Here is a 23333-nt window from a genome sequence, read left to right on the forward strand (position 1 = left end):
TCTGGACACAATACAAAATGCAAAGCTAAATATGTGCATTTACTTATGTATACAGTATGTTCATTTTAGTCATTTTGATCCTATTTTAAAAGTACACCCCCCCCCGACATCTAAATATCAAGCAAGCACAGCTCAGTTTGTTCAGATTAACAGAGCTTCAAGATGCACCATCTCCTGTCCTCACTGAGAGAAATCCCGTTTTGCTCCTTCTTAGGCTTGCTCCCACCATGGTGAGATCTATGGGAAACAGACCAGGAGAGAATCCAGTGAGATATCATTGCATGACTTTGCAGAATGTAGTCCTCTGTGGGGGGGGGGGGGAATGAAAGTCCTCCCCACTCTCGCGCACACTCGCACCTCAAACGCCTGCTAGGCTTTTCCTTTCCTCCATGTAAACATAGCCTGACACGTAGGGCCTTGTATACAGATCGTATCAGGTGGAAGCCCTCTGTGTCCATAGGTTGCCCTTACATTCCATGTATCGCCTGGCCCTGTAAATAAGAATATATTGCTTTTGTAAACCTCATCCATGTAATTTAGCAGCGTTCGCAGTGCCAGGTAGGTGAGCGATGCCTCCCTTAACACCTTGTTGTTGACAGCAACACTCCACTGACTTCTTGGCATTTAATATTCTGCAGCGGTTTTGTGTCTCTGTCTGCATCCTGAAGGCTTCATGTTTTTGTGCTCTGTATTACTCTGGGCGGAGAAATTTAGACTTCTTCTTTTTTTCTTCCTTCCTTGCGTTGGCTCTGACTTGCCCTGCTGAGTGCCTAATAGCAGTTTGCATTCCAAGTCCATTGTTTGAAGGAAAAATCAGGGACAAGCCATGAAGCGATATTTATATCTCCTATTTGGAGGGGACTGGGGAAGGCGGGAATGTAGAAAGGAGCTTTTGAATCCAGCGTCCTATTTTGACCTTTAATAACGGCAGCAAATTGAATTAGACATTTCCCATTTTAGAGCTATAAGCCAGAGAAATGTTTGTGTGTGGGCACTCTTTTGAAAAAACCAAAAACCAAATGCTGACCACTAAAAGGAAAGCACACAGGAAGAAGAACCAATTCCAACGAGAATGAAAATGTTTATCGCACTAATTTTTGTAGATGCAGTTTTACAGGAATGTCGGCATGCAAGGGAGAAAAGTTTGCCAGCAATTTTGTTTGGTACTACTGACAGCATATATAGTTAAAGCTATAGTTAAAGCTATGGTTTTCCCAGTAGTGATGTATGATCGCCGAAGAATTGATGCTTTTGAATTATGGTGCTGGAGGAGACTCTTGAGAGACCCATGGACTGCAAGAAGATCAAACCTATCCATTCTTAAGGAAATCAGCCCTGAGTGCTCACTGGAAGGACATATCCTGAAGCTGAGACTCCAATACTTTGGCCACCTCATGAGAAGAGAAGACTCCCTGGAAAAGACCCTGATGTTGGGAAAGATGGAGGGCACAAGGAGAAGGGGACGACAGAGGACGAGATAGTTGGACAGTGTTCTCGAAGCTACCAGCATGAGTTTGACCAAACTGCGGGAGGCAGTGGAAGACAGGAGTGCCTGGCGTGCTCTGGTCCATGGGGTCACGAAGAGTCGGACACGACTAAACGACTAAACAACAACAACTGACAGCACCTCCAGTATTTCACAGTTGAAAATAGGGACACTTTCAGAGGAGGAGAGATGCTGGGTCAATGAGGCAGAACTGTGAGCTCCTGGCTACAAGTCCACCACCTCAGTTAAGAACATAGGAAGCTGCTTTATACTGAGTCAGACTGTTGGGTCCATCTAGCTCAGTTTTGTCTACATTGACTGGTAGCAGCTCCAGGTTTCATCCCTAGAGATGCCAGGGACTAAACCTAAGTCCTCTGCATGCAAGACAGGTATTCTGCCAGTGAGTATGTTCCTTCCCACCATAGTATGCCGTATGCCTTTAAGCAGAAGGACTAACACCCCCTTTACTTATAAATCATATATATATATATATATATATATATATATATATATATATGCGCAGCAAGTGATAAGTTTTCAGCAATTCACAATAGGTTGGGGTGTAGCACTCAGGCGGTATACTTTGGTGTGCAACCGGGGTATTAGAAGCGTCCCTTTTTTCACCACGGCCGGCATGGACTACCTACATTTTAATAACCGGAGTTGCTTTTTTTGTCCCCTGTGGTTCATATCGCCATAGTATCTAATTTGTCGACCGAAAATAGAGCTGTCGCCTGCCTCTAGCACAGCCACATGATGCTGTTTGGAAAGAGCCGCTCAGCTGATTATTTCAATTAGCTAGTATTTATTTTTAACTCTTTGCCAGGGTGGTGTGCATCCCACGTGTTTCGTACCCTTCCGTTCCCTGCTTACTACGACACATGCCCTTAATGTTGTCTCTCCTCAAATGCTTCTGTGCAAGACATCAAATATTCTGGGTAAAGACTCTGTGTAGGACCTGTATAGAGAATCATCTTCCGTCAACGAATGGGAGGCAGTAACATCTGGAGATAGCAGATGGGGGTTGCTGAGCTAAAGAGCTGGGGAGTTCTTGTTTTGGAAAAGCTCGGTGATGATGTCTCCATGCACTGGTGACTACATAGCGAGTTCCATAGCTCACTTTCTTGAGACACCTGGATTTGTTTGATTTGCCACCCAATCCTGTGGAAATTTACTGCTACTGCAGCCCAAGACAATCTCACACCAGCAGTAGGAAAATGCATTATACCAAGTCAGATTATTCGTTCATCTATCTCAGGGACAGCCAACAGGTTGCACTCCAGATGTTGTTAGACTACAGTTTCCATCATCCATGAGCCTTTGCCATGCTGGCTGAGGTTGGTGGGTGTCCAATAACTTCTGGAGGTCACTACAGTGGCTACCCCTCATATAGCCCAGTCTTGGCAGTGGCTTCCCAATGACTCTTGCGCCACCACGGGTAGCTTGCAAGCTCATTGGTCTGTTTGGCACATAAGACTTTATATATTGTATTGTGATTAATCTGCATGTGTTGCGCCAGTCTAAGTTAGGGTCCTCAGTTCTCTTGAGGGTTGCACTTCGCATCGGCTGTTCTCCCATTCCGATCTTGCCAGGTTCCTTCTCTATGCAACGTCTGTTTCAAACGAAAGCCTTGCTTTAAGGATGACGCCCAAATAGTTGCGGTCTCCTGAGATATATTAGTGTACCATCTTGGGTGTTTTGGCTCAATATTGCAATTTACACTGGCACTTGGAACAATTTATGTTGCACTTGAACCTTTACACCACCAGGCTGAACATGTGCTCTTTATATATATATTCTTTTTTTTTGGGGGGGGGATCCCTCTAGCATGATTCTCCCTGCATCATACGTCAGGTCTCTGCCTGTGAATACTATACACCAGATAAAATATGACATCCAGAGTTAGGAGTTGGGATATGATCATTCTGCCTCAATGTATAACTGTTGTAAACTGCTACGATTTATTTTTTTTAAAAAATGGCTAGTAGTATATAATTTATATATATATAAATAAAAACAAACAACTGCAGCTGATCGAAGTAGATGAATTTCAGGGGCTGCATCCATGTACCTAAATCCTATTACTGAAAACATCAAGTATCAATAGTATTATAAAATAATAATAACATAATAGTTATTTGTCTGATTTGCACAATCCTTATCGCTGGGCAGGCTGTTAATAAAAATAAAAGTGTACATAATGCAACGAAGTCTAATTTCACCCCTCTTCCTCCCCCAAATGCAGGCGTGGATCAGGCCCTGCCACAAGAACGCCGAACTCCCGTTACCCCTTCCTCCTCCTCTCGATACCACCGACGCAGGTCCTCAGGGTCACGTGATGAGCGCTATCGGTCAGGTATGTGGAAAAACTGCAGAAGTGTCAGGCTGAGAAAGAGCTTCTCTGCTTTTAACCACTGTTGGGGGGGCGGAAATAAGTGCATACATATTTTTCTTCCCATTTTATTTGCCCCCCAAACCCCAAGATTCCCAGATTACATCATTGCATAGCACATAAGCAGAAAGCAGCCTTTTTCATGATGATGTTGCTGTTGCATGCATAGAACTATCAGTCTCTATCAAGTATGTAGACATTCTTCTTTCCCACCTACTTGGTAATTTTTTATCTTGTGATGCCAAGCCTTAACCTGGAACCTTTTGCACACAGAGCATGTAGAACCATAGAACCATGGAAGGGACTGTGGAGGTCTTCCCATCCAGGGTGGGCTTCCAACTTGCTGGATCTACTTTGTTGTTCCAAAGTCCTTTCCAAGTTCTAAGGGACGCGGGTGGCGCTGTGGGTTAAACCACTGAGCCTCTTGGGCTTGCCAGTCAGAAGGTCGGCAGTTCGAATCCCTGTGATGGGGTGAGCTCCCGTTGCTCAGTCCCTGCTCCTGCCAACCTAGCAGTTCGAAAGCACATCAAAGTGCATGTGGATAAATAGGTACGGCTCCGGCGGGAAGGTAAACGGCCTTTTCGTGTGCTGCTCTGGTTCGCCAGAAGTGGCTTAGTCCTGCTAGCCACATGACCCGGAAGCTGTACGCCTCCTCCCTTGGCCAATAAAGCGAGAAGAGCGCCGCAACCCCAGAGTTGGCCACGACTGGACCTAATGGTCAGGGGTCCCTTTACCTTTTTACCCAAGTTCTACCAATCAGAACCAAGTGCAAAAGACATACAGTTAGAATTAAAGACCAGGGTGTCCTCTCAACCCATTATAAGCTGATGATTCCCCCCCCCCCAGTATGAGATCTGAACTGAGGTTTGGTTTGCCTTTCTTCACTTAAGCTGCCTCATTTAAGTAGGAAAGAGTTTTGCTGTTGCTATAGTTAAGCAATTGGTAGGTAGTGCCAATCTACCACAGATCACCCGGAAATCTACCAGTAGATCCTAATCTGTCTCTTACCCTGCTCCCCACTGCCCAGCTCTAATCTAACCCACCCCCTGCATAATGTAGCAAAGTCTTGCACAGAGTTAGAATTCCCTTCCTTATCTTAGGGAGGAGTAAAGTTGATGAAACATTCCTTCTGATGTTTGGGCAGCACATCCCATCTTGGCTGAAAGGGTACAGATTTAACAGGGACAGCAGAGAGACGGGAGGCTGGGGACTAGTAGAGCTTGATACTCCTACATGCAGCAATTCGCTGGCAGACTCCCACTTTCTGCCAGTGAGCATTGTTAGGCATGGGTAGAGGATCTTGTGACAGTGTCATTAGGTGGCAGCGCACCAGGTTTGCTACTTCAGTTCTGTGTAGGTGCAGAGCTGCTATGTAGATAACAATGCAGCTCTGAGTGGATGACATCAGTGGCCTGTGCTGAAATATCAGGCCCAGAGCCTCTGCTGCTGCCTTGTGACTCCCACAAGCCAGAGTTCCAAGGGCTGTTTCCCACGCTCAGTGGCTCCTTGCAGCAAAAGCTGGTAGTTCGTTATCAAAGCGCGACACAAGCTGCTGCTTCGTACATAGGAAGACAGAGTTGGCTTGCATGATCTTAATCGCATTTGCTCAGAAATAAAACCCCACTGGTTTCTATAGACATTGCTCTCTAGCAAGTCTTCTTCGAGTTGTAGCCTGGAAGTCTGAAGCTGGGGAGAAAACATCAAGAGATTATTGGCGCTCTTTTAGCTCAAAAGAGGATATTTCCAGTTTGTGACTTCCGATGGCACTTGTGTACATTCTTTCCACAAATTCAAGCTTTGGTTCCTTCATTTTTTTGCCAATTGGCAAAAGAGGGACCCAGAACTCCACTGACCACAGAATTTGCAGCCTTTATAGTTCCAAGTCTTCTCAGAAGTTGGTCCCATTGGGTTCAGTGAGTGGGTATATGCTTGCAGCCCTGCAAGCATATACCCACTTATAAGGTATAGGGAGAGTAAGCCCCACTAAACTCAGTGCGACTTGCAGATACCTATAGGATTGCACTGCTACTCTTGGTCACAGAAGTAAGCAAAATATAGTGTTGCCAACTAACCAGAAGTAACAGCCTGGTTCTGTTCCTGTGTCTTTTACAGCAGCTTATTCTGTAAAAATCAGTAGGTGGGGTTTTTCTTGGCAAGGAGATAAATCGATCTCTGCCGTTCAAGCCATAGTCACAGACCCAGTATAATTGGGTTGGTAAAAATGTTGGCAGCCCAGGCAAAGGAATGCATGGCATAGCAGCAATGTCTCCCCAGAAAGGAAGAACAGTAACCACATCCAAAATAAATGACTGTACCCTGGGTGGGCCCCCTTTTCTCAGGGATTGATTGTTAGTGGCACCAGCATATCAATTTCCATGGCACCGCCAGCCACCTCACTACTTGATAACAGTAGGCTAATGACCCTGAAGACACAAGAGGGTACAAATCCTATAATTCAGCCGCTTTGATCATAGCACATTAACTGCTTTATCACCTGTCACTACCAATTAGCACGTGTCATTATCCTGTTGCTAATAGACACTTGGCACCAAAATTAATTATATAGTCATAATACCTAAAATCTGAGCATTCCCAGCAATTCTCACTAAGCGCATCTGCGATTTCTCTAGCAAGCAATGACAGCGGGCCAAGTAAGGTTTCACTTAACCCATAACAATCAAATATGTATTAGATTCTTACTTATATTTGGAGGATGAATTTGCCTAAATTCATCATTAATGAATAATAAATATTAAGTATGATTGTCACCTGCAAAGATGAAGCCATCACTATTTATAGGTTGTTTGGACGTTCTGTCTTGTAAGTTTAATTGAAGTCAGTAGCCAGAATCCAGATGGTTAGCATGGGATGCCTAGCCAGTCTTTGGTGAGATAGAGATAGAGATGATAGAGATAGAGATAGAGATGATAGAGATAGATGATACAGATAAAGAGAGATAGAGATAGAGATAGAGATAGATAGAGATAGAGATAGAGATAGAGATAGAGATAGAGATAGACACACACACTGGCCACTGAGCATGCTCAGTCTTCAATTAGGCTGTTTTTTACTCTTCCCCCTTCTCTTTTAACATCTTCTGCATTTCTGCAAACCTTGGAGTTCCCCCAAGCTCTGATCACCCTCCAAAAAAATCGCTTTGTGGACTGTACTATCCTTGTTACATAAGGATTTAGCACTCAGGGGAATGAGTTCTCTATAAGTAATATAGGATATTAAAATAGCTATAAAGCACTGCCGGATATAAGGAGGTGGTTGCATGATCCTCTGCCAGTGTGCTTCTTCTCTCTCCAGATAATGTATTTGGGAACAGAATTGAATGTTAGGCTTCTCCATGAGAAAAAAAATCAGGCTCTTGCCAGCTGTCAAACTGGGGGACACCCAAACAATCTCTGCTTTCTTTGAAAGCTGAATATCCAGAGCAGAAATAAAGCACACATAACGCAGGGGGAGAAAAGGGCTGCAAGCCTTAATCAAAAGAGCAATCGGCTAAGGGTGCAACCCTGCTACCTGTGTGAGGAGGGCAGGGTGCAGATTCCAGCTCTGCTGAGAGTACAGTAATGATAGGTATTGCCATGACAACATGAGACCCTTCCCATTTCTCATAGGGCATGGTGTGTGTGTGTGTGTGTGTGTGTGTGTGTGTAAACCTTCTCAAGCCCATAGGATAGCTGTGGTCTGGGGGGCCTCCCCATCTGGCCCATGCCACACCACCCTGCCCTGTGGGGCAATTAAGCCGGGGGGGGGGAGCCTTCCACTTTTGGCTAATAATCTTGGTAGCGAGGGAGGGAAGGAGTTAACCCTATCCTTCCTGCGTGCTGCCATTTCTGTGAACATCTTGCCCCTGGAGCAATTAGCATTGAGAACTTTTCAGTCCTAATTGCTGTGGGGAGGGGGGCAGGGAATGAATGAATGAATGTGACAAAGTGTGTTTAGGCAGTGACGTAGCGTGGGGGTGCAGGGGGGGCCGGCCGCACTGGGCGCAACATCTGGGGGTTAGGGTTAGGGGCGCAAATCCACGGGTTAGGGGGTACAAATTACTTGCCTTGCCCCGGATGCTGACAACCCACGCTACGCCACTGTGTTTAGGTCTGTAAATGTATATGTCAGTGTGTGTGAGACAGGAAGTGGATGTCCCGCCAAAAAGTCATCTGCAATGGAATGCAGGCCTCGGGCTCCCTAACGAGCCATATATTTATGCTTCCTAGGCCCCAGCATAAGTGGGATCTGCAGGTGGGATCTGCAGGCCAAGTCCTTGCCTCCCTGCTGGTTCGAAACTGTGAGCAATGTGGAAGAAGGGACTTCACTGTTTAGCCCTCGTTGTACAGCTGCTATCTCTGGGGTGGGTTGAGAGTAAGCCAGACCATCTTACAGCATCCTTCCTGCCCCATGATTCACCTGTGTGTGGGCCTTTTATCCCCTGTTCTCCATTAATGGCGCATCAGATCGCACACTAGTAATGTAGTTGATGGGGACTAGTTTTAAGTACCACTCATGATCGATGTGGGTTAAGGAAACACTTGCTTGTCTCTCCACCCCCCATTTTAATTCTGGTGTGTTTCTGTAGTAAGGGCAAGAGGAAGAAATATTGCAGGCAGCCTTTCAATCAGACAGCGACTAAATTGTAAATTAACACACACATCCTCAATATCTCAGGAAAAAGAGAATCGATATAGAGGGTTTTTGGTAATGTGCAAAGTGGTCTGCGTTTAATTGGTTAAAAGGCAGGTGTTAATCAACTAAAAATTGGGTCTGGCAGACCTAGAAATAAGCCAACAGTAGTGGCACGAGAAGGATTTCCTCGTCGAAAAGGTAAAATGAGATGAATATCTTTCTCTAGTCTGGTCTTTAAGCAGAAACAGGATACACATTCATCACAGATGATTTAGTGAAATGCATAGGGTTGAACTTGATGTCTTTAGAAGTCCCACATTTGGTTTGCACCAGATTAATCAGGATGAATTTACACTTTTTAGCTAAAGCAGTAAAAGAATAGGAGACCCAAGCAATATGATGAATAGGCTCGTTCCCTTGCAGTCACATGGCAGGCTTCATAAGGAGGTTGAAAGAATCTTGGCCTACTAACATGGAAACTTTAAATATTTACTAGGTAACACTTGATTGTACTGAGAAAGGCATGCAGTGCTGTGAGCCAAGGTGGAAGTAATAAATCACCTACAGGCTACAGTGCATTAGGGTTTTTTTTTCTGTGTCTCTAGAACTGTGCTGAAATTACCAAGATATGGAAGTCTTTTCTGTAAAGGGGAAAGCCTTGTTTATTGTATGCAATAAGAGACAGGAAGACTCGTTCCATGCTTAAAAGGAGCAAGTTCAGCTTCCTCTGGATCTAGGAAGTTGCAGAACCTGCAAGGAATCATTAAATTATAAAGCTATCTATGCTTTTGAGGCATTTATCTTTTCTTTTGTGAAGTAGAGGAGTTCCTAGGTTTGGAGACTAGCTTTGTTGCCACTGCAGGTGGTTTGGGGAAGGGGTGCAGATGGAAGAACTAGGAAGCAAACAGGCAGGTGGGAATGTGACTGCCTTATAAACCACTGCAGAGATCCTCATTGCAACCCAGTGTCTGCACTGCAAGATGATATGATTTGATAAGAGAGAGGAAGATAATAATACTTATTTAGAAGAGAATTTACAAACCACCCTTTTTTGCAAAACATCAAAATATTGCAGGTGATACGGACCTCATCCTTGAATGGACTTCTGCTTTGGTAGAATACGAGGAGACACATTTCCTGTATTCTCTGCAGAATACTACCCTCCTTTGTTGTCAGAAGTTCTGGTTGCCACAAGCTCACTTCATAATCTCTCCATGCGTTTGGCAGTGTGCCTGTGGCCAAAGCCAACCACATACACCTGGTACCTCAGGTTAAGTACTTAATTTGTTCCGGAGGTCCGTTCTTAACCTGAAACTGTTCTTAACCTGAAGCACCACTTTAGCTAATGGGGCCTCAGGTTAAGTACTTAATTTGTTCCGGAGGTCCGTTCTTAACCTGAAACTGTTCTTAACCTGAAGCACCACTTTAGCTAATGGGGCCTCCTGCTGCCGCACCGCCGGAGCACAATTTCTGTTCTCATCCTGAAGCAAAGTTCTTAACCTGAAGCACTATTTCTGGGTTAGCAGAGTCTGTAACCTGAAGCGTATGTAACCTGAAGCGTATGTAACCTGAGGTACCACTGTAGTGAAATTTTGGTAACATAAATGATGGTGTGAAGCTGTTCCAACGAGCAAGGGCGTTAAATAAAATGGGAAACGTTTTTGTGTTGGACAGAATTAAAAATAACTGGACATTTACCCAGCGTTTCAACCCATATCTGCTGCAGTCATATGGAAAGAAGTGGGAGTCTGGTTTAAGGAGCAAAAACATGTGAGCTGGAGGAACTGAATCTTCTCTGTTCCTGTATAGCCCATACCTGGTTTCCAGTAGTAAGCGAGGCTGCCATTCATGGGTGAAGGGGCTAATTAGTGGATGCAGGGAAGAGTTTTTTCCACACACCCACAGTCCCTTTTTGGTTCTTGAAATCTGACCCCCACCCTGCATTCTACATGAATGCATAGAATCTGACCTCAAGGACAGAGAGAGCCCTGAACGTCAACTAGGGCGATCTCACTTAAACCTCTGCACATGAAGCCTTGTGGGTGATCTTGAGGTGCTCACTATTATTCATGTGATCTACCTCTCCAGGTTGTTATGAGGGTAAAACTATGCAAAGCATTAGCTTAATAGTAGGAGTAGGAGTAATAGTAGTAGTAGCCACATCTACTTTATCCCTAACTTTTACTATGTATTATCAGGCCACCTAGAATAAATGCTTGACAGGTTGAGTAATGAATCTTGCGCAGACATCCTCAGCGCAAGTCAAGCAATTAGCCTTCCCAATCTTGTCACTTCATTTTGCACTGTTTATATTGATTCTCTAAGAATAGCAAGAAGCACAAATTGAATCCAGTGTATGAGCCAACCAACGAAGAAGGGAAAGAAGATCAAAGGAGAGGAAACGGAAGGGTAATATCTGCTAGCATACAGCAGAGTGGTTATGTTTTATTTAGCGGATCATATTTTTCTATTCTGGCTTTTCTTAAGAAGAGAGAGAAGCAGGCAAGAGAAGCAGAGAAACCCCCACAAAACAATAGCAACCCTATTTTTAAAAAATATAAAGGAACCTGGGGGGGGGGGGGAGGGACGACGACTGAAAAGCGGCTGTACTGTGTTCAAACTGAGCAACAGATAAAATACAATTTGAACTGTAGCAGCAGATGTAAAACAACAGTTTATATGCCAAAGCTTTGTCTTCAAAGGAATGCCCTGAAATCCTTTTTAAAAGTTAATAAGGACATACATTGGATAAAATGAGCAGATGCATTATTATCTACCTGTCCAATAAGCCATTGTAGGCCATGGGTCTAAGCATATTTACTAGGAATTAATTAAAATTTTATTTGACTTCCCAATAAAGAAGTGTTTGGGTTAGATGTTGGTGGTGCAGAATGCTTTGCTGATAAAAAAATAAAATTTCTGAATTCTTCCGCAGAACAGTACCTGTGTGGTAGAGTATTAACACCCTGATTTAATGTATGTGGAATTTAAAATAAACGCTAGCTCTATATTACACTAATACTGGATTCCCCCACCTCCCCTCCCCGGTGGACAGTTCTCTGTTTAAAGGTATTCTTTCTCTCTCTCTCTTTTTAAAGAGTTGTCCAGTCCAGATTATTAGCAATGTGGGGGAAAGCTCCCCTTGCCCGGTTTTTTAGGACCCTGAGACTGAGCAAGCTGCACTTTTGTATATTAGAAGACGGCATGACTTCTTTTCAATTAAGTAAATACGCGATAAGGAAAACTATATGTGGAAGTGTACTTTAAGTAGTCTGGAAACTTGGCATTAATAGTCTTGAGCTCTTTTTCTGAGAGCATAAACGGTTAAAGCCAAGATTTTATATTACTTGAATTCTAAGTATTTCGGCTTCTGTTTTGTGGCGTTTCCTAACTTGTGCTTGTTCCCTGAATTTCAGACAAGCTTCTCGACAGTTAAGTACAGTTGCTTTCAGTCGATCTTACTTCCAAGTTATGTGTTCATCATCATGGCTTTTATAAGCTCACCCTCACTATATTTATTCAGAAGCACTTTTGTTTTGTTTTGTTTTCATTGGGGCTATTTCCCCAGTAAACTTAGTATCCTTATCATTGTTGCATTACACTGGAAATATACTTTAATACCCTCCATCAGTGAAGATGGTTCAAAATTTATCCTTTAAACAACAAACAAGATACAAGTACTTTTCTTAATCCATGTTTATGTGTCAAAAAAACATAATCCATGTCTGTTTTTCCTTATTCTTTTCATATTCCTGCCCACTTGCTGCCTCTCAGCAAAAGCAACTTGTCTTCAAAGAGAGCTTGTCTGTCTGAAACATGACTATAATCTTAAAGGCTATTTCACAAATGCATTCTACTCGCTGTGATCTAATTTTGAGCCTTTATTAGCTAATACAACTATAGACGTGTTCTGTACTTATGGCATAAAAGCCAACACAGGCTTCAGAATTGGATCATTTATTTAGATGCTTTCCAACCAGTCTCCCTTTTATTTCTCGAAAGATATATAGGTTAGACGCAGATACAGTCATACTTTGGGTAGATCCATTGAAATCAGTGGGTCTTAAGTCAGTCATCACTAACTTTCAGTGGGCCGCTAAGTACAATTATATCTTTATCCAATCCCGTTAATTTTATGAAGCAATTCAATAAGGCAAAATATATTTCTAAGATCAGCAAGTGATGGGGCTTCTCTGATATCCTTGGGCTGTTTCTGTTGCTAGTACAAAATACATTAAGTCTGAAATGCAGTGTTTCATCTGATTAGTCTTGCTTTGTTTCCAGAGAAGTTCCAAGTTGGATGGCAAACTAACTTAAACTTTCCAGATTGGGGTTGAAGTGCTAACACCCCCTGTTTTTCTCCCTGGCAGTGCAGCTGTGCTTTAACAGCTGCATGACAGGCAGAAATTCAGAATGGAAGAGAAGCTTATAGTGGGAAAAATCAACTTGTGAATTTGCCAGAAGGAAGAGGAGCAGCCCTCATAAAGGAACATCACTTCTTTGAGCTCTAATAGAGTAGAGTTTGAATATTTGTTGACACAGTAATCCAATCCTATATAGTAGAGGTGGCTTACCTGCAGCGCTCCAGATGTTGCTGGACTACAACTCCCATCATCTCTGACCATTCACCATGCTGGCTGAGGCTCATGGGAAATGGAGTCCAAAAGCATTTGTAGCCCCAGAGTTTCCTCATCCCTTCTATATAGTGATGCTTTGTAGGCAAATCTGTTGAGAATGACTATGCCCCGGCATTTGCTGATCAAACTGTCTTTCTTTCTTAGATTTGTATACTGCTTTAGATTACAAAAAGTGACTTCAGAATAGTTTACAATACACTAAAAACAATAAAACGGTTAAAAAACCAAATCCAAATAGTAGCAAAAACTGATGAAGAACCACCAAATGAAGCTAGCAGCCAACTAGCAACCAGAGAGACTGAAAAGGTTATAATCAAATAATCAAACTGAAAAGGTTATAATCAACGTGTAAAGCGCGTTCTTTGCACTGTAGCTCTCAGCTTTTTCCATACAATAAACCATTCTTAGCACTGGAACTTGTTTCACAGAGTGTGTGTTTAGTTATTTTAACACATTTTAGCATTACAGTGGTGCCCCGCAAGACGAATGCCTCGCAAGATGGAAAACCCGCAAGACGAAAGGGTTTTCCGTCTGCAGAGGCGCTTCGCAAGACGAATTTCCCTATGGGCTTGCTTCGCAAGACGAAAATTGACGAAATTTTTTGGGGTTTTTTTTGCTCCAAAACCCCTTTTTCTGAATCGCTAAGCTGCTAAAAGCATTTTAGCAGCAAAACCGCTAATCCCCCAAGCCCTTTATAGCCGTTTTTAGCCCTTAAAGTGCCAATAGCACTAATAGCGCTAAGTCAATGGGCTTGCTTTGCAAGACGAAAAAACCGCAAGACGAAAAGACTCCCGGAATGGATTCTTTTCGTCTTGCGAGGCACCACTGTAGTCCAATACATGCCTTCCTGCTTTATTTCTCTGAGAACCCCTGCAAAATTGGGTTTCTCCTCATCTTCCTCCTGATTATTTTTATAAATATATATAATCAGTAAAGCATATATAAACAATTACAAATGTAAAAACATTTAAAAATGTGTACACAATTAAAAAAAACACAGCTGAAAAACAAATACACATGAAGCAATGTTTTGAAGGGTGCATATGTCTCTGACTAAGGAATTTACACGGTCAAAGTTGCCCGTGTTTGTGACCTCTCCTGCTGGCATTCCAAACTGATATTTAGGTTTTCATTCCAGATGTTCATACAGAAGCAGTCCAGGCAGCTCTTGCAAAACATAAAGAAAGGAAGATGGCAGTGCCTATGCCATCCAAGCGACGTTCATTGGTGGTGCAAACATCGATGGACGCCTACACACCTCCAGGTAAGAAACTAACACAACATCCATTAACGTGAAATGTTAAAGCTTTTTTTTTTTTTAGCAGTTTGCTAATCACAAGTTAGGGTCGCGGGTGGCGCTGTGGGTTAAACCGCAGAGCCTAGGTCGGCGGTTTGAATCCCCGCGACGGGGTGAGCTCCCGTTGCTCGGTCCCTGCTCCTGCCAACCTAGCAGTTCGAAAGCACATCAGAGTGCATGTGGGTAAATAGGTACGGCTCTGGCAGGAAGGTAAACGGTGTTTCCGTGCGCTGCTCTGGTTCGCCAGAAGCGTCTTAGTCATGCTGGCCACATGACCCGGAAGCTGTACACCGGCTCCCTCGGCCAATAAAGCGAGATGAGCGCCACAACCCCAGAGTCGGTCACGACTGGACCTAATGGTCAGGGGTCCCTTTACCTTTACCTAATCGCAAGATAGCATTAATTTAATATGATAGTATCACAATTGGATGCATTTTAAAAGTAGGGTTGAGGGACAGCCTCAGATTGACAGTAGTTCTTGCCCCACTCAGAAACAGTGTGATAGGGTCATGTTTATTTGTAAATAAGTAGTTTTGTGATGAATGGGACTAACTTCCAAGTATGTTTGTATAGGATTGGAGCTAGAGCTGGACAAGATCTGGTTTTCAACACCGCAATATATCGCCAGTTGTGCAGAGGCACAGGCTGGCGTCACGGTTTTCCCCACATTGTGATTTTTGCATGGCAAGCGCACATACCATGATTCGCAGTGTATTGCCAGGTCAAAAATTATGAAACTGATATCATGATAAGGACTTGGTTTTGGACGATATATTACCCAGCCCTAAAACACAATAGATTGCCAGGTCAAAAACGATATGGACTTCAGACTGGTTTTGGACAATATATTGATAATTGGAGCCCAAATCAGCCTGGCTTTTTGTGCACGTCTGAGCAGCCCCACATATTAAGATGCACAAATGGGGCACTGCTTTGAATCCCACTTCCATGGGAAATCATTTCAAAGAAGGGCCTCTTCTGTTGTGGTGCACAGGGCCCACAGGACAACAACGGTTCGTATTTTTGGCATAAGTCTAAAATGTCCTTGTAGCCAAGAAGTTGAATGAACATAAATATCACTGAATTCATTGGGATTTAACTGCAGCCAGGTCTGTGGGCATAGGTCTGGATCAGGGGTCAGCAAACTTTTTCAGCAGGGGGCTGGTCCACTCTCCCTCAGACCTTGTGGGGGGCTGGACTATATTTTGAAAAAAAATAAATGAACAAATTCCTATGCCCCACAAATAACCCAGAGATGCATTTTAAATAAAATCACACATTCCACTCATGTAAAAACACTAGACGAGCCCCACAAATAACCCAGAGAGGCATTTTAAATAAAAGGGCACATTCTACTTATGTAAAACACACTGATTCCAGGACCATCTACGGGCCGGATTGAGAAGGCAATTGGGCCGGATCTGGCCCCCAGGCTTTAGTTTGCCTACGTGTGGTCTGGATCTTCATTCTGCCAAGCCTTCAGCACCTGAGCATCAGACTAATTTGCACAGTTTTTACATTTAAACTGGGCTGAAATGATAACTTTTTAGTTGAAAGGGGAGGCTTTAAGGGTGCTGTTCCCTCCCAAACACTGCCTTTCTTGCTGCTCTTACCCCTCTCCAATTCTACTTCGGTCAGCCTTGCAGTGGCGTAGCGTGGGGGGTGCAGGGGGGCCCGGCCGCACCGGGCGCAACATCTGGGGGGGCGCGCTCGCACTCGCAGCTCTCTGTGCCTACCTGGCTCACTCTCTCTCTCTCACTGCAGTGCTGGCTGTGCGAATCCGATCCGAGCTGCCGGGTCGCCGCCCACTGTGGAGGGGAGGGTGCCAGGCGTGCGGTGCGGTGTGGAGAGAGAGCGAGGGACTATCTGGGGGAGGGACAGTGCAGCGGGGGGGGGGGCGCAAATTACTTGCATTGCCCCGGGTTAGGGGGCGCAAATTACTTGCCTTGCCTCGGGTGCTGACAACCCACGCTACGCCACTGCAGCCTTGTGCCCTCTCCCCCCCCCGGCCAAAAAAATATGACTACTTTTGAAGGTAAAGTGTACTTCTTGGGTAGAGAAACACTTGTGCTTCAGATGACTAATAAGGTAAACATAGCCTTATTTTGACAGATCTTCCTCTCTGTCAATTCTCCAGTATTCGTCTTCTTCTAACAAAACACATAGTGAAACGTGTTGCATGAAAATCTGACCATGTTCAATTCAACTGTCTATATTACTGCTTTCAAATTGCTCACTTTTTTTGGGAGGGGGGGGACCACTGTGCCTTGGACGTTGCCACTTTGTCCCCATGTTCCTTGTCTTCCCATTAAAGCTTTTGTCACCTTTTTGCAATCTTAGATACCTCATCTGGTTCAGAAGACGAAGGCTCTGTACAGGGCGATTCACAGGGAACTCCAACGTCAAGCCAAGGGAGTATAAACATGGAACACTGGATCAGCCAAGCCATCCATGGCTCTACCACATCTACAACGTCTTCATCTTCAACGCAAAGTGGCGGCAGCGGTGCTGCACATAGGCTAGCTGATGTAATGGCGCAAACGCATATAGGTGTGTTTATTTCCTGTTTTATATTTCTTTCCTTTCCCCCTGCGCACACAGTGTATGTCCTTTGGACCTCAGAATGTCCTGGATTTCTTTGAAAGGTTTTCTACCATTTATTGAAACAAGTGAAAGTCATTTTGTGTACGTTTCCCATCAGCTCTTCTGTTGCTGTTTTCTTTTAAAAAAAGAAAATCGTCTGGTAGTGTTAATTTGATGATACACTTTCAGAATTCAGAGAACGAGTGAGATTATATATATATATATCTTTCTGAGCAAGCACATGGTATTAAGTATCTGTGAGCAGACTGATGTTTTAGTCAAGATTATAATGGAGAATGTTTGAAAAAAAAATGTGGCAGGATTTCTTTTTATGTTCTTGAATTCTGTTCACATGGCTAGCATGTCGAATGACCATGCATAGAAGGGGCAGAATGGGATCTGGGTGGCAGGCTCTGCTCCATTGTCTGCATGGTAAGGTATGTTCACATGAATGGGCCATACAAACATACAAGCTTTTTGCTTGCAGTTAGGTCCCCTGCAAATGCAGGTTTTGTGTTGACGTGGAGAATCCTGTATCTGTACGGTCTGTTCAAATAACCAAATTATGGGGGGCAGGATGTGCCAGTGGCTATCCTACTCTGCCCTCTTCCTTGAGATTTGTACATGGGTGATCATCTGAGCGGAGCTAGACCTACAAATCAGCACCTAGTTCATTGAAGGCAAGTGTCATCAATGCCCATGAGATTTACTTGTAAGTAAACATTCCAGCCTAATCCTAAACACGTTTACATGGAAGTAAATCTCACTTTTTTCTATAGGGTTTACTCTTTAGGTAATAAAGGGGGAGATGTCAGCGACGGTCTCTGAGGGTGGAAGACTATTGCAACCTAATGCAATTTATACTTGATGATTTGTATTTGGTTCTATACGTTTGAATTTGGTCCTATGCATTTCTGTGATTTACTTAAAATATGGCTTACTCTTAAGCCGTTACAGCTTTAACTGGCCTAGAATTTCGCCTTGTATTGAGGCTTCACTAAGAAGCGATGGGGGTGGTTATGAAAATACAAAAGCATTCTCAGTGACCTTTTTTTGTTTTTAGCCCTTTTAACTAGGATATGAGAAAAAGAAGACAAGGCAACAAGGCCCTTACAGCTTCCATAAGTGTAAAAGAGAGGATTTTGGCAGGTGTCGCTTGTCATAATGAAATCCCCTCTTCTACACAGCTATCAAAGCTGCAGGAGCCCCCTCCTCTTTTATGTTCGAGTTGTAAGAAGAGAGGTGAAAGTTAATGTAGGCATGGAAGGTACAGAGTTAGTATGAACCGAAGTAGATGATATTTCAGTGTTTTGAGTGCTACGTCTTGAACTTCTGTTCCTTCTCTTTTTCCTGGGAAGTCTGGAAGACTCTTCCCCCTACTTTGGTCATCAAGCTGTTCAGCTACTTTGATACCTGCATTTGGCCCTTGTAAATCATAAGCCTTCAGGCCTGTCATGCTTACTTGGGAGCAAGCCACAACAACTCTCCAGAGTTTACTCCTCCCATATGTAAGCCTGGGTCTGTAGTGTGCCTGGTTTGGCATCCCTGTGTTGTATGTACCGAACATTACATAGCATAGAGACAGTTCATGTTCTGTGGAAGAGAAGAAGGGGCACGAAATGTTCTATCCCCGCTCCTTAATTCTAGAGAGTGAAACCAAGACTAATAATAATTTAAGATGCAATCCTAAAGCCTCTCACCTGGGTATAAGCTCCAGTGAATTCAGTATGACATGCTTAGGCTTGCAAGTAGCCTTTCTACAAGTAGTGTTGGAAAACCTGAATTAGCTAATGCCATGCCTGAGGACTGAAATAAGGAGCTGGAAACAAACCAACAAAAAAACATTTTGGATTTCCCTAATTTGAAGTGTTTCCTTTTGCAACCTTTTAAAAAAAAGTCCTTAATTGTATTGGACAATTGGCAAAAGTCCTTATTGGGCTGCAATCCTATGCACATTTTCCTGTAAGTATGCACCGTTGAGCACAATGGGATTTACCTTTAAGTGGGTATGTATTGGATTGCCCTATTAATCTCTCTACAATATTAATCTTGTTCTACTTCGCAACTTTTCCCCATTCTTAAGTAAATGCTACATTCCTTAGATGTACCTCCCAACTTGAAGCTCATCTCTGCTCTCCAAAATATTTTTCAGGAGCCTCTTAGGTTCTCTGTAGGTGATTGTCCCTATTTGGAATTCCTCTGTGACTTCCTCTCGGAGTACAGGAGGAAGTTATGACGAATTAAATTTCATCCCATTTCTGAAAGGTTGCATTAGTCACAATGTCTGAATGTTGCATTTAAATATATCTTTATAAAAATAATGTGGCGTGTTGTTAATTTTAGACTTGGCGCAGTAACTCTTGCTATTTCTTTTCTTGTATATGTTTGCTGGTGTTGGGGGAAAGATGTTATTCTCAAGAGACTGATGCCTGAATTCATAGTTTCCCAGAGTGTAGAGACCCTAGAAAGTTGGGTAGTGGATCAAATTCTGAACTCCTTTGCACCCTGAATGAAGAGCACTGGTGGTGATTAGAACCTACACACATTACATCTGTGAATGCAGGTCCTTCTGATGCAATGGGGGAGATAACACAGACTGGGTTCATGTACAGGTGCATAGCTGTCAACTTTCAAATTTGAAAATAAGGGATCAGCAGCCTCGAAAATAAGGGATCAGCAGCCTCGAAAATAAGGGATCAGCAGCCTCACCTGTCCCGGGGACAGCCTACAGGATATCTAACAATCCGGGATAGCAGCAGGAAGCAGTGGGAAACAGCGCTGGAATAAGGGAATTTCCCGCAAAAAACGGGAAGGTTGACAGCTATGTACAGGTGCCATTCAAGGCAGGTGTGCGCACACATGACAAAGTGCACATAAGCCTAATATAGGTTCTTCCAACCGACCCTTTCTGCCAGGAGACTGTGTGAGCCAACTGGGAGCCTATAGGTTCTTAAGTGCGTTTACTAAGAATATTTATATGCTGGGTTTTTAAAGCCCATAAATGGATAGAAGCAAACAAGTGGTTGATAAAGTGAATACAAAACCCAGAATGGCCAGAAAAAGCATACCTGATCCCATATGAGGCTACTGAAGCAAGTAATTTCCAGACAACAGGGGCCACAACTGAGAAAGGCCTCTCGTGTGTTTCTGCCAATTGTTTTAGAAACGCAGGAAGCTCCCTTAGATTGAGTCAGTCCATTGTCCCAGCTAGCTCAGTCCTGTCTTCATCAGTAGGGGGTGAACCTCAGACTTGCAGGATCTACTTTGCTTTTTCCCATGCACAAGTTAAGGTGAGCACATGGCAAATGTGTCCAGGAAACAAGATATTTGTTCCCTCTCTCACAATCCCACCCACTCCATACTTGGAATTATAGAATTGTAGAGTTGGAAGGGACCCCAGAGGGTCATCTAGTCTAACACCCTACAATGCAGGAATCTCAACTAAAGCATCCCTGACAGATGGCCATTCAGTCTGTGCTTAAAAAAACACTTATATGAAGCTGAGTCCACCACCTCCTGAGGGTGTCTGTTCCACTGTCGAAAAGTTCTTTCTGATGTTTAGTTGGAATCTCCTTTCTTGTAGCTTGGATCCATTGGTTCAAGCCCTACCGTCCAGAGCAGGAGGAAACAAGCTTGCTCCATCTTCCAGGTGACAACCCTTTAGAGATTGGAAGATGGCTTTTCTCCCCAGTTTGGGTGACTGTTCAGGCTTTCAGTCTTCATTGTGGAGATTTCTCCAGACAGCAAGCATAACGCACAATGGGCTTGTCATGTGAATCACGCTTCCACTGGCTGAATGCATAGACTGATCCTATTGGCACTTTGTATAGGGGAGTCAAGTCACTAGTTCCCTTTAAAAAAAACAACCCCAGACTGTGAAAGGAATCCGAGGACCAGATTGGTACCAGACACGTCTGTAGTTTTGACTGAAGTTCTATTCCAGCTTCTTAATTAGATGGGAGACAGGTGCTCAGAGCGACCTCTCTCTTCATGATGGGAATGCAAGACTGGTCTCCTTAAATGCTTGTTAGCAGGTAGTGAATGGGAGTAGGCTGCTTTCAAGTTTCTCTCCCAGAGAAATTGTACAAGCCTACATTTTTTATTTCATTTTTTGAAAAATGGAATAGAAAATCTGACTTTAATAGGTCCAATGGTAGTTCTTTCTCTTATTATAAAGAAGAGAGACTCCTGCAGACCGTGTTCCTGCCCACTAGGTAGGATTTTAAAGAAAAGCAGTCCGGGAATTGGAGTGCTTCATTCATGCCCTAAAAATAGGACAGCACACTGGGGCAATCTCCCCTTCCCAGCACCGTTACTCAGAAATAACAATGTACTTTTGATGACGCCGAAATACAAATTCCCATGTTTCCCTTTGGAAAACACCCTCTGTAAATTACTCTGACTGTGGGAGACATGGTATTATGACAAACTGCTGCATTCTGAAAGTGCTAATTGTGACAAATATGAATTTTTCAAAGGCAGCACTCAATACCTCTGGCTGTGAAGAATGGAAAAACTCCATTCTGAACTCAGTAGGGACCAAGGTCCAAGGTGAAATCTTTACCCTCTTGTTCAGATGCTAAAGAACCCCCAAGGAAGAGTATCGAGTGGGCATGGGGGACCATAACAGGATATATAACTGGGTTTCAAAGTAACTGCAAACTTGCCCAAGGGTTGTCCAGAACTTTTATGCAGTGCTATTTATTTGAATATTGGGACGCGGGTGGCGTTGTGGGTTAAAGCCTCAGTGCCTAGGGCTTGCAGATCGAAAGGTCGGCGGTTCGAATCCCCGCGGCGGGGTGCGCTCCCGCTGTTCGGTCCCAGCGCCTGCCAACCTAGCAGTTCGAAAGCATCCCTGGGTGCAAGTAGATAAATAGGGACCGCATACTAGCGGGAAGGTAAACGGCGTTTCCGTGTGCGGCTCTGGCTCGCCAGAGCAGCGATGTCACGCTGGCCACGTGACCCGGAAGTGTCTTCGGACAGCGCTGGCCCTCGGCCTCTTTGAGTGAGATGGGCGCACAACCCTAGAGTCTGTCAAGACTGGCCCGTATGGGCAGGGGTACCTTTACCTTTTATTTATTTGAATTGTGGTTTGTTGACTTAACGCAGGTGTCCATAAATGCAGCAGGCATAAATTGTCGTTGCAATTGGAAATGTAGGGGGCATCCTAGACAAAAACTGCTTCTGCCTGGCTCTTTTGGGGCAGAGAGACTGGACAATCCAGTGCATAGCTACTCAGAAGTCAGCCCCACTGAATTCAATGAGACTTACTGTCAGGAAAGCGCACATTGCTTTATAGCTTTAGAATAGCCCTCTTGGGGTGTAACACATGTGAAGAGACCAAGTGTAAAGAAAATGGCAGCAGGAGGCCCATGTTTATCCCTGCCCCATCACATGGCTCATATTGCTCCCCACCATTGCCATGTTGGACACGACTTCCGAAGCAGAAAACCTGCATGATTAAGAAGCCTAAATGGCCAGGATTCTAAACCACACATTTAGGCTCCCTAGGTAGAGCAAGCACCCTGCTTCAGAGGTTATGCCCAGCACATATGTGGGTGGGAATAGCTGCACACCTATGGGGACAGAGCTCAATGTGAGGAACTGCAGCCTTTTTGACCACACTTTCCCTCTTCAGGCAAGTAATGGCCTGATGAGGTCTAATGTTAACCCTCTTTGATAAGCACAGAAGAAGAGTTCTGCTGAGACCTTGGCTTATCTTGTCCAGCATCTTGTTCTCAAAGCAGCCGGCCATATGTCTAGGCCATATGGGAAATCTGTAAGCAGGGCATGAGTGCAACAGCACTCTCCTCGATTGTGCTTCTCAGTAACTGGTAGCCAGAGACATTCTGCTTCTGAAACCGAAGGTATTGACGTTGAAGACAACCGTGCATGTCTTTTTTGTGTGAACCTTTGGGACTGTTATTCTTGGGACCTTGTGTGCTAAGTCCATCTCATTCATGCTCAAGTAGTGTTTTAACTTTGCTGAAGCATCCTCAGGATGGTCCCACATTTTCTTACATTGACAGCAAGTTCTTATTCCTCCATGCACCGCAATTAAATTGAGGGGAACTGCTTCTAGGTAATTACTAGAGCTCAGCTCTGTTTGACCAATATTGCATCCTTCATGTAGTACAGAGAGTAGTTCAGCAATTGTCGTTGGCAGCGAATTTCCATTTGCAAGTTAACCTTTGAAACAGATGCATAATGTTCCAAACAGAAATTAAAACAGAATTAGCAGAGAATTATTGGAACAAGTTGCCAGGCCCAACTTCCACGCATGGTAGTTGCATAAGCTTCGATGTA

The 23333-nt window shown here is 43.9% G+C and overlaps 1 protein-coding gene across 7 annotated transcripts in view; it reads left to right on the forward strand.

Annotated features, from left to right (window-relative positions):
- Nucleotides 1–23333, forward strand: part of DIP2C (disco interacting protein 2 homolog C) — a 293236-nt gene that overhangs the window by 174835 nt on the left and 95068 nt on the right. For all 7 annotated transcript variants that reach the window (XM_083406060.1, XM_083406057.1, XM_083406061.1 and 4 more), the window contains 3 exons: nucleotides 3732–3842; nucleotides 14286–14411; nucleotides 16785–16994. In XM_083406060.1, the coding sequence (XP_083262186.1) occupies nucleotides 3732–3842; nucleotides 14286–14411; nucleotides 16785–16994 (447 nt within the window). The remainder of the gene's footprint in view (nucleotides 1–3731; nucleotides 3843–14285; nucleotides 14412–16784; nucleotides 16995–23333) is intronic.

The sequence above is a fragment of the Podarcis tiliguerta genome, assembly GCF_965153285.1.
Source record: "Podarcis tiliguerta genome assembly, chromosome: 12".
In the NCBI taxonomy this organism is placed as follows: domain Eukaryota; kingdom Metazoa; phylum Chordata; class Lepidosauria; order Squamata; family Lacertidae; genus Podarcis; species Podarcis tiliguerta.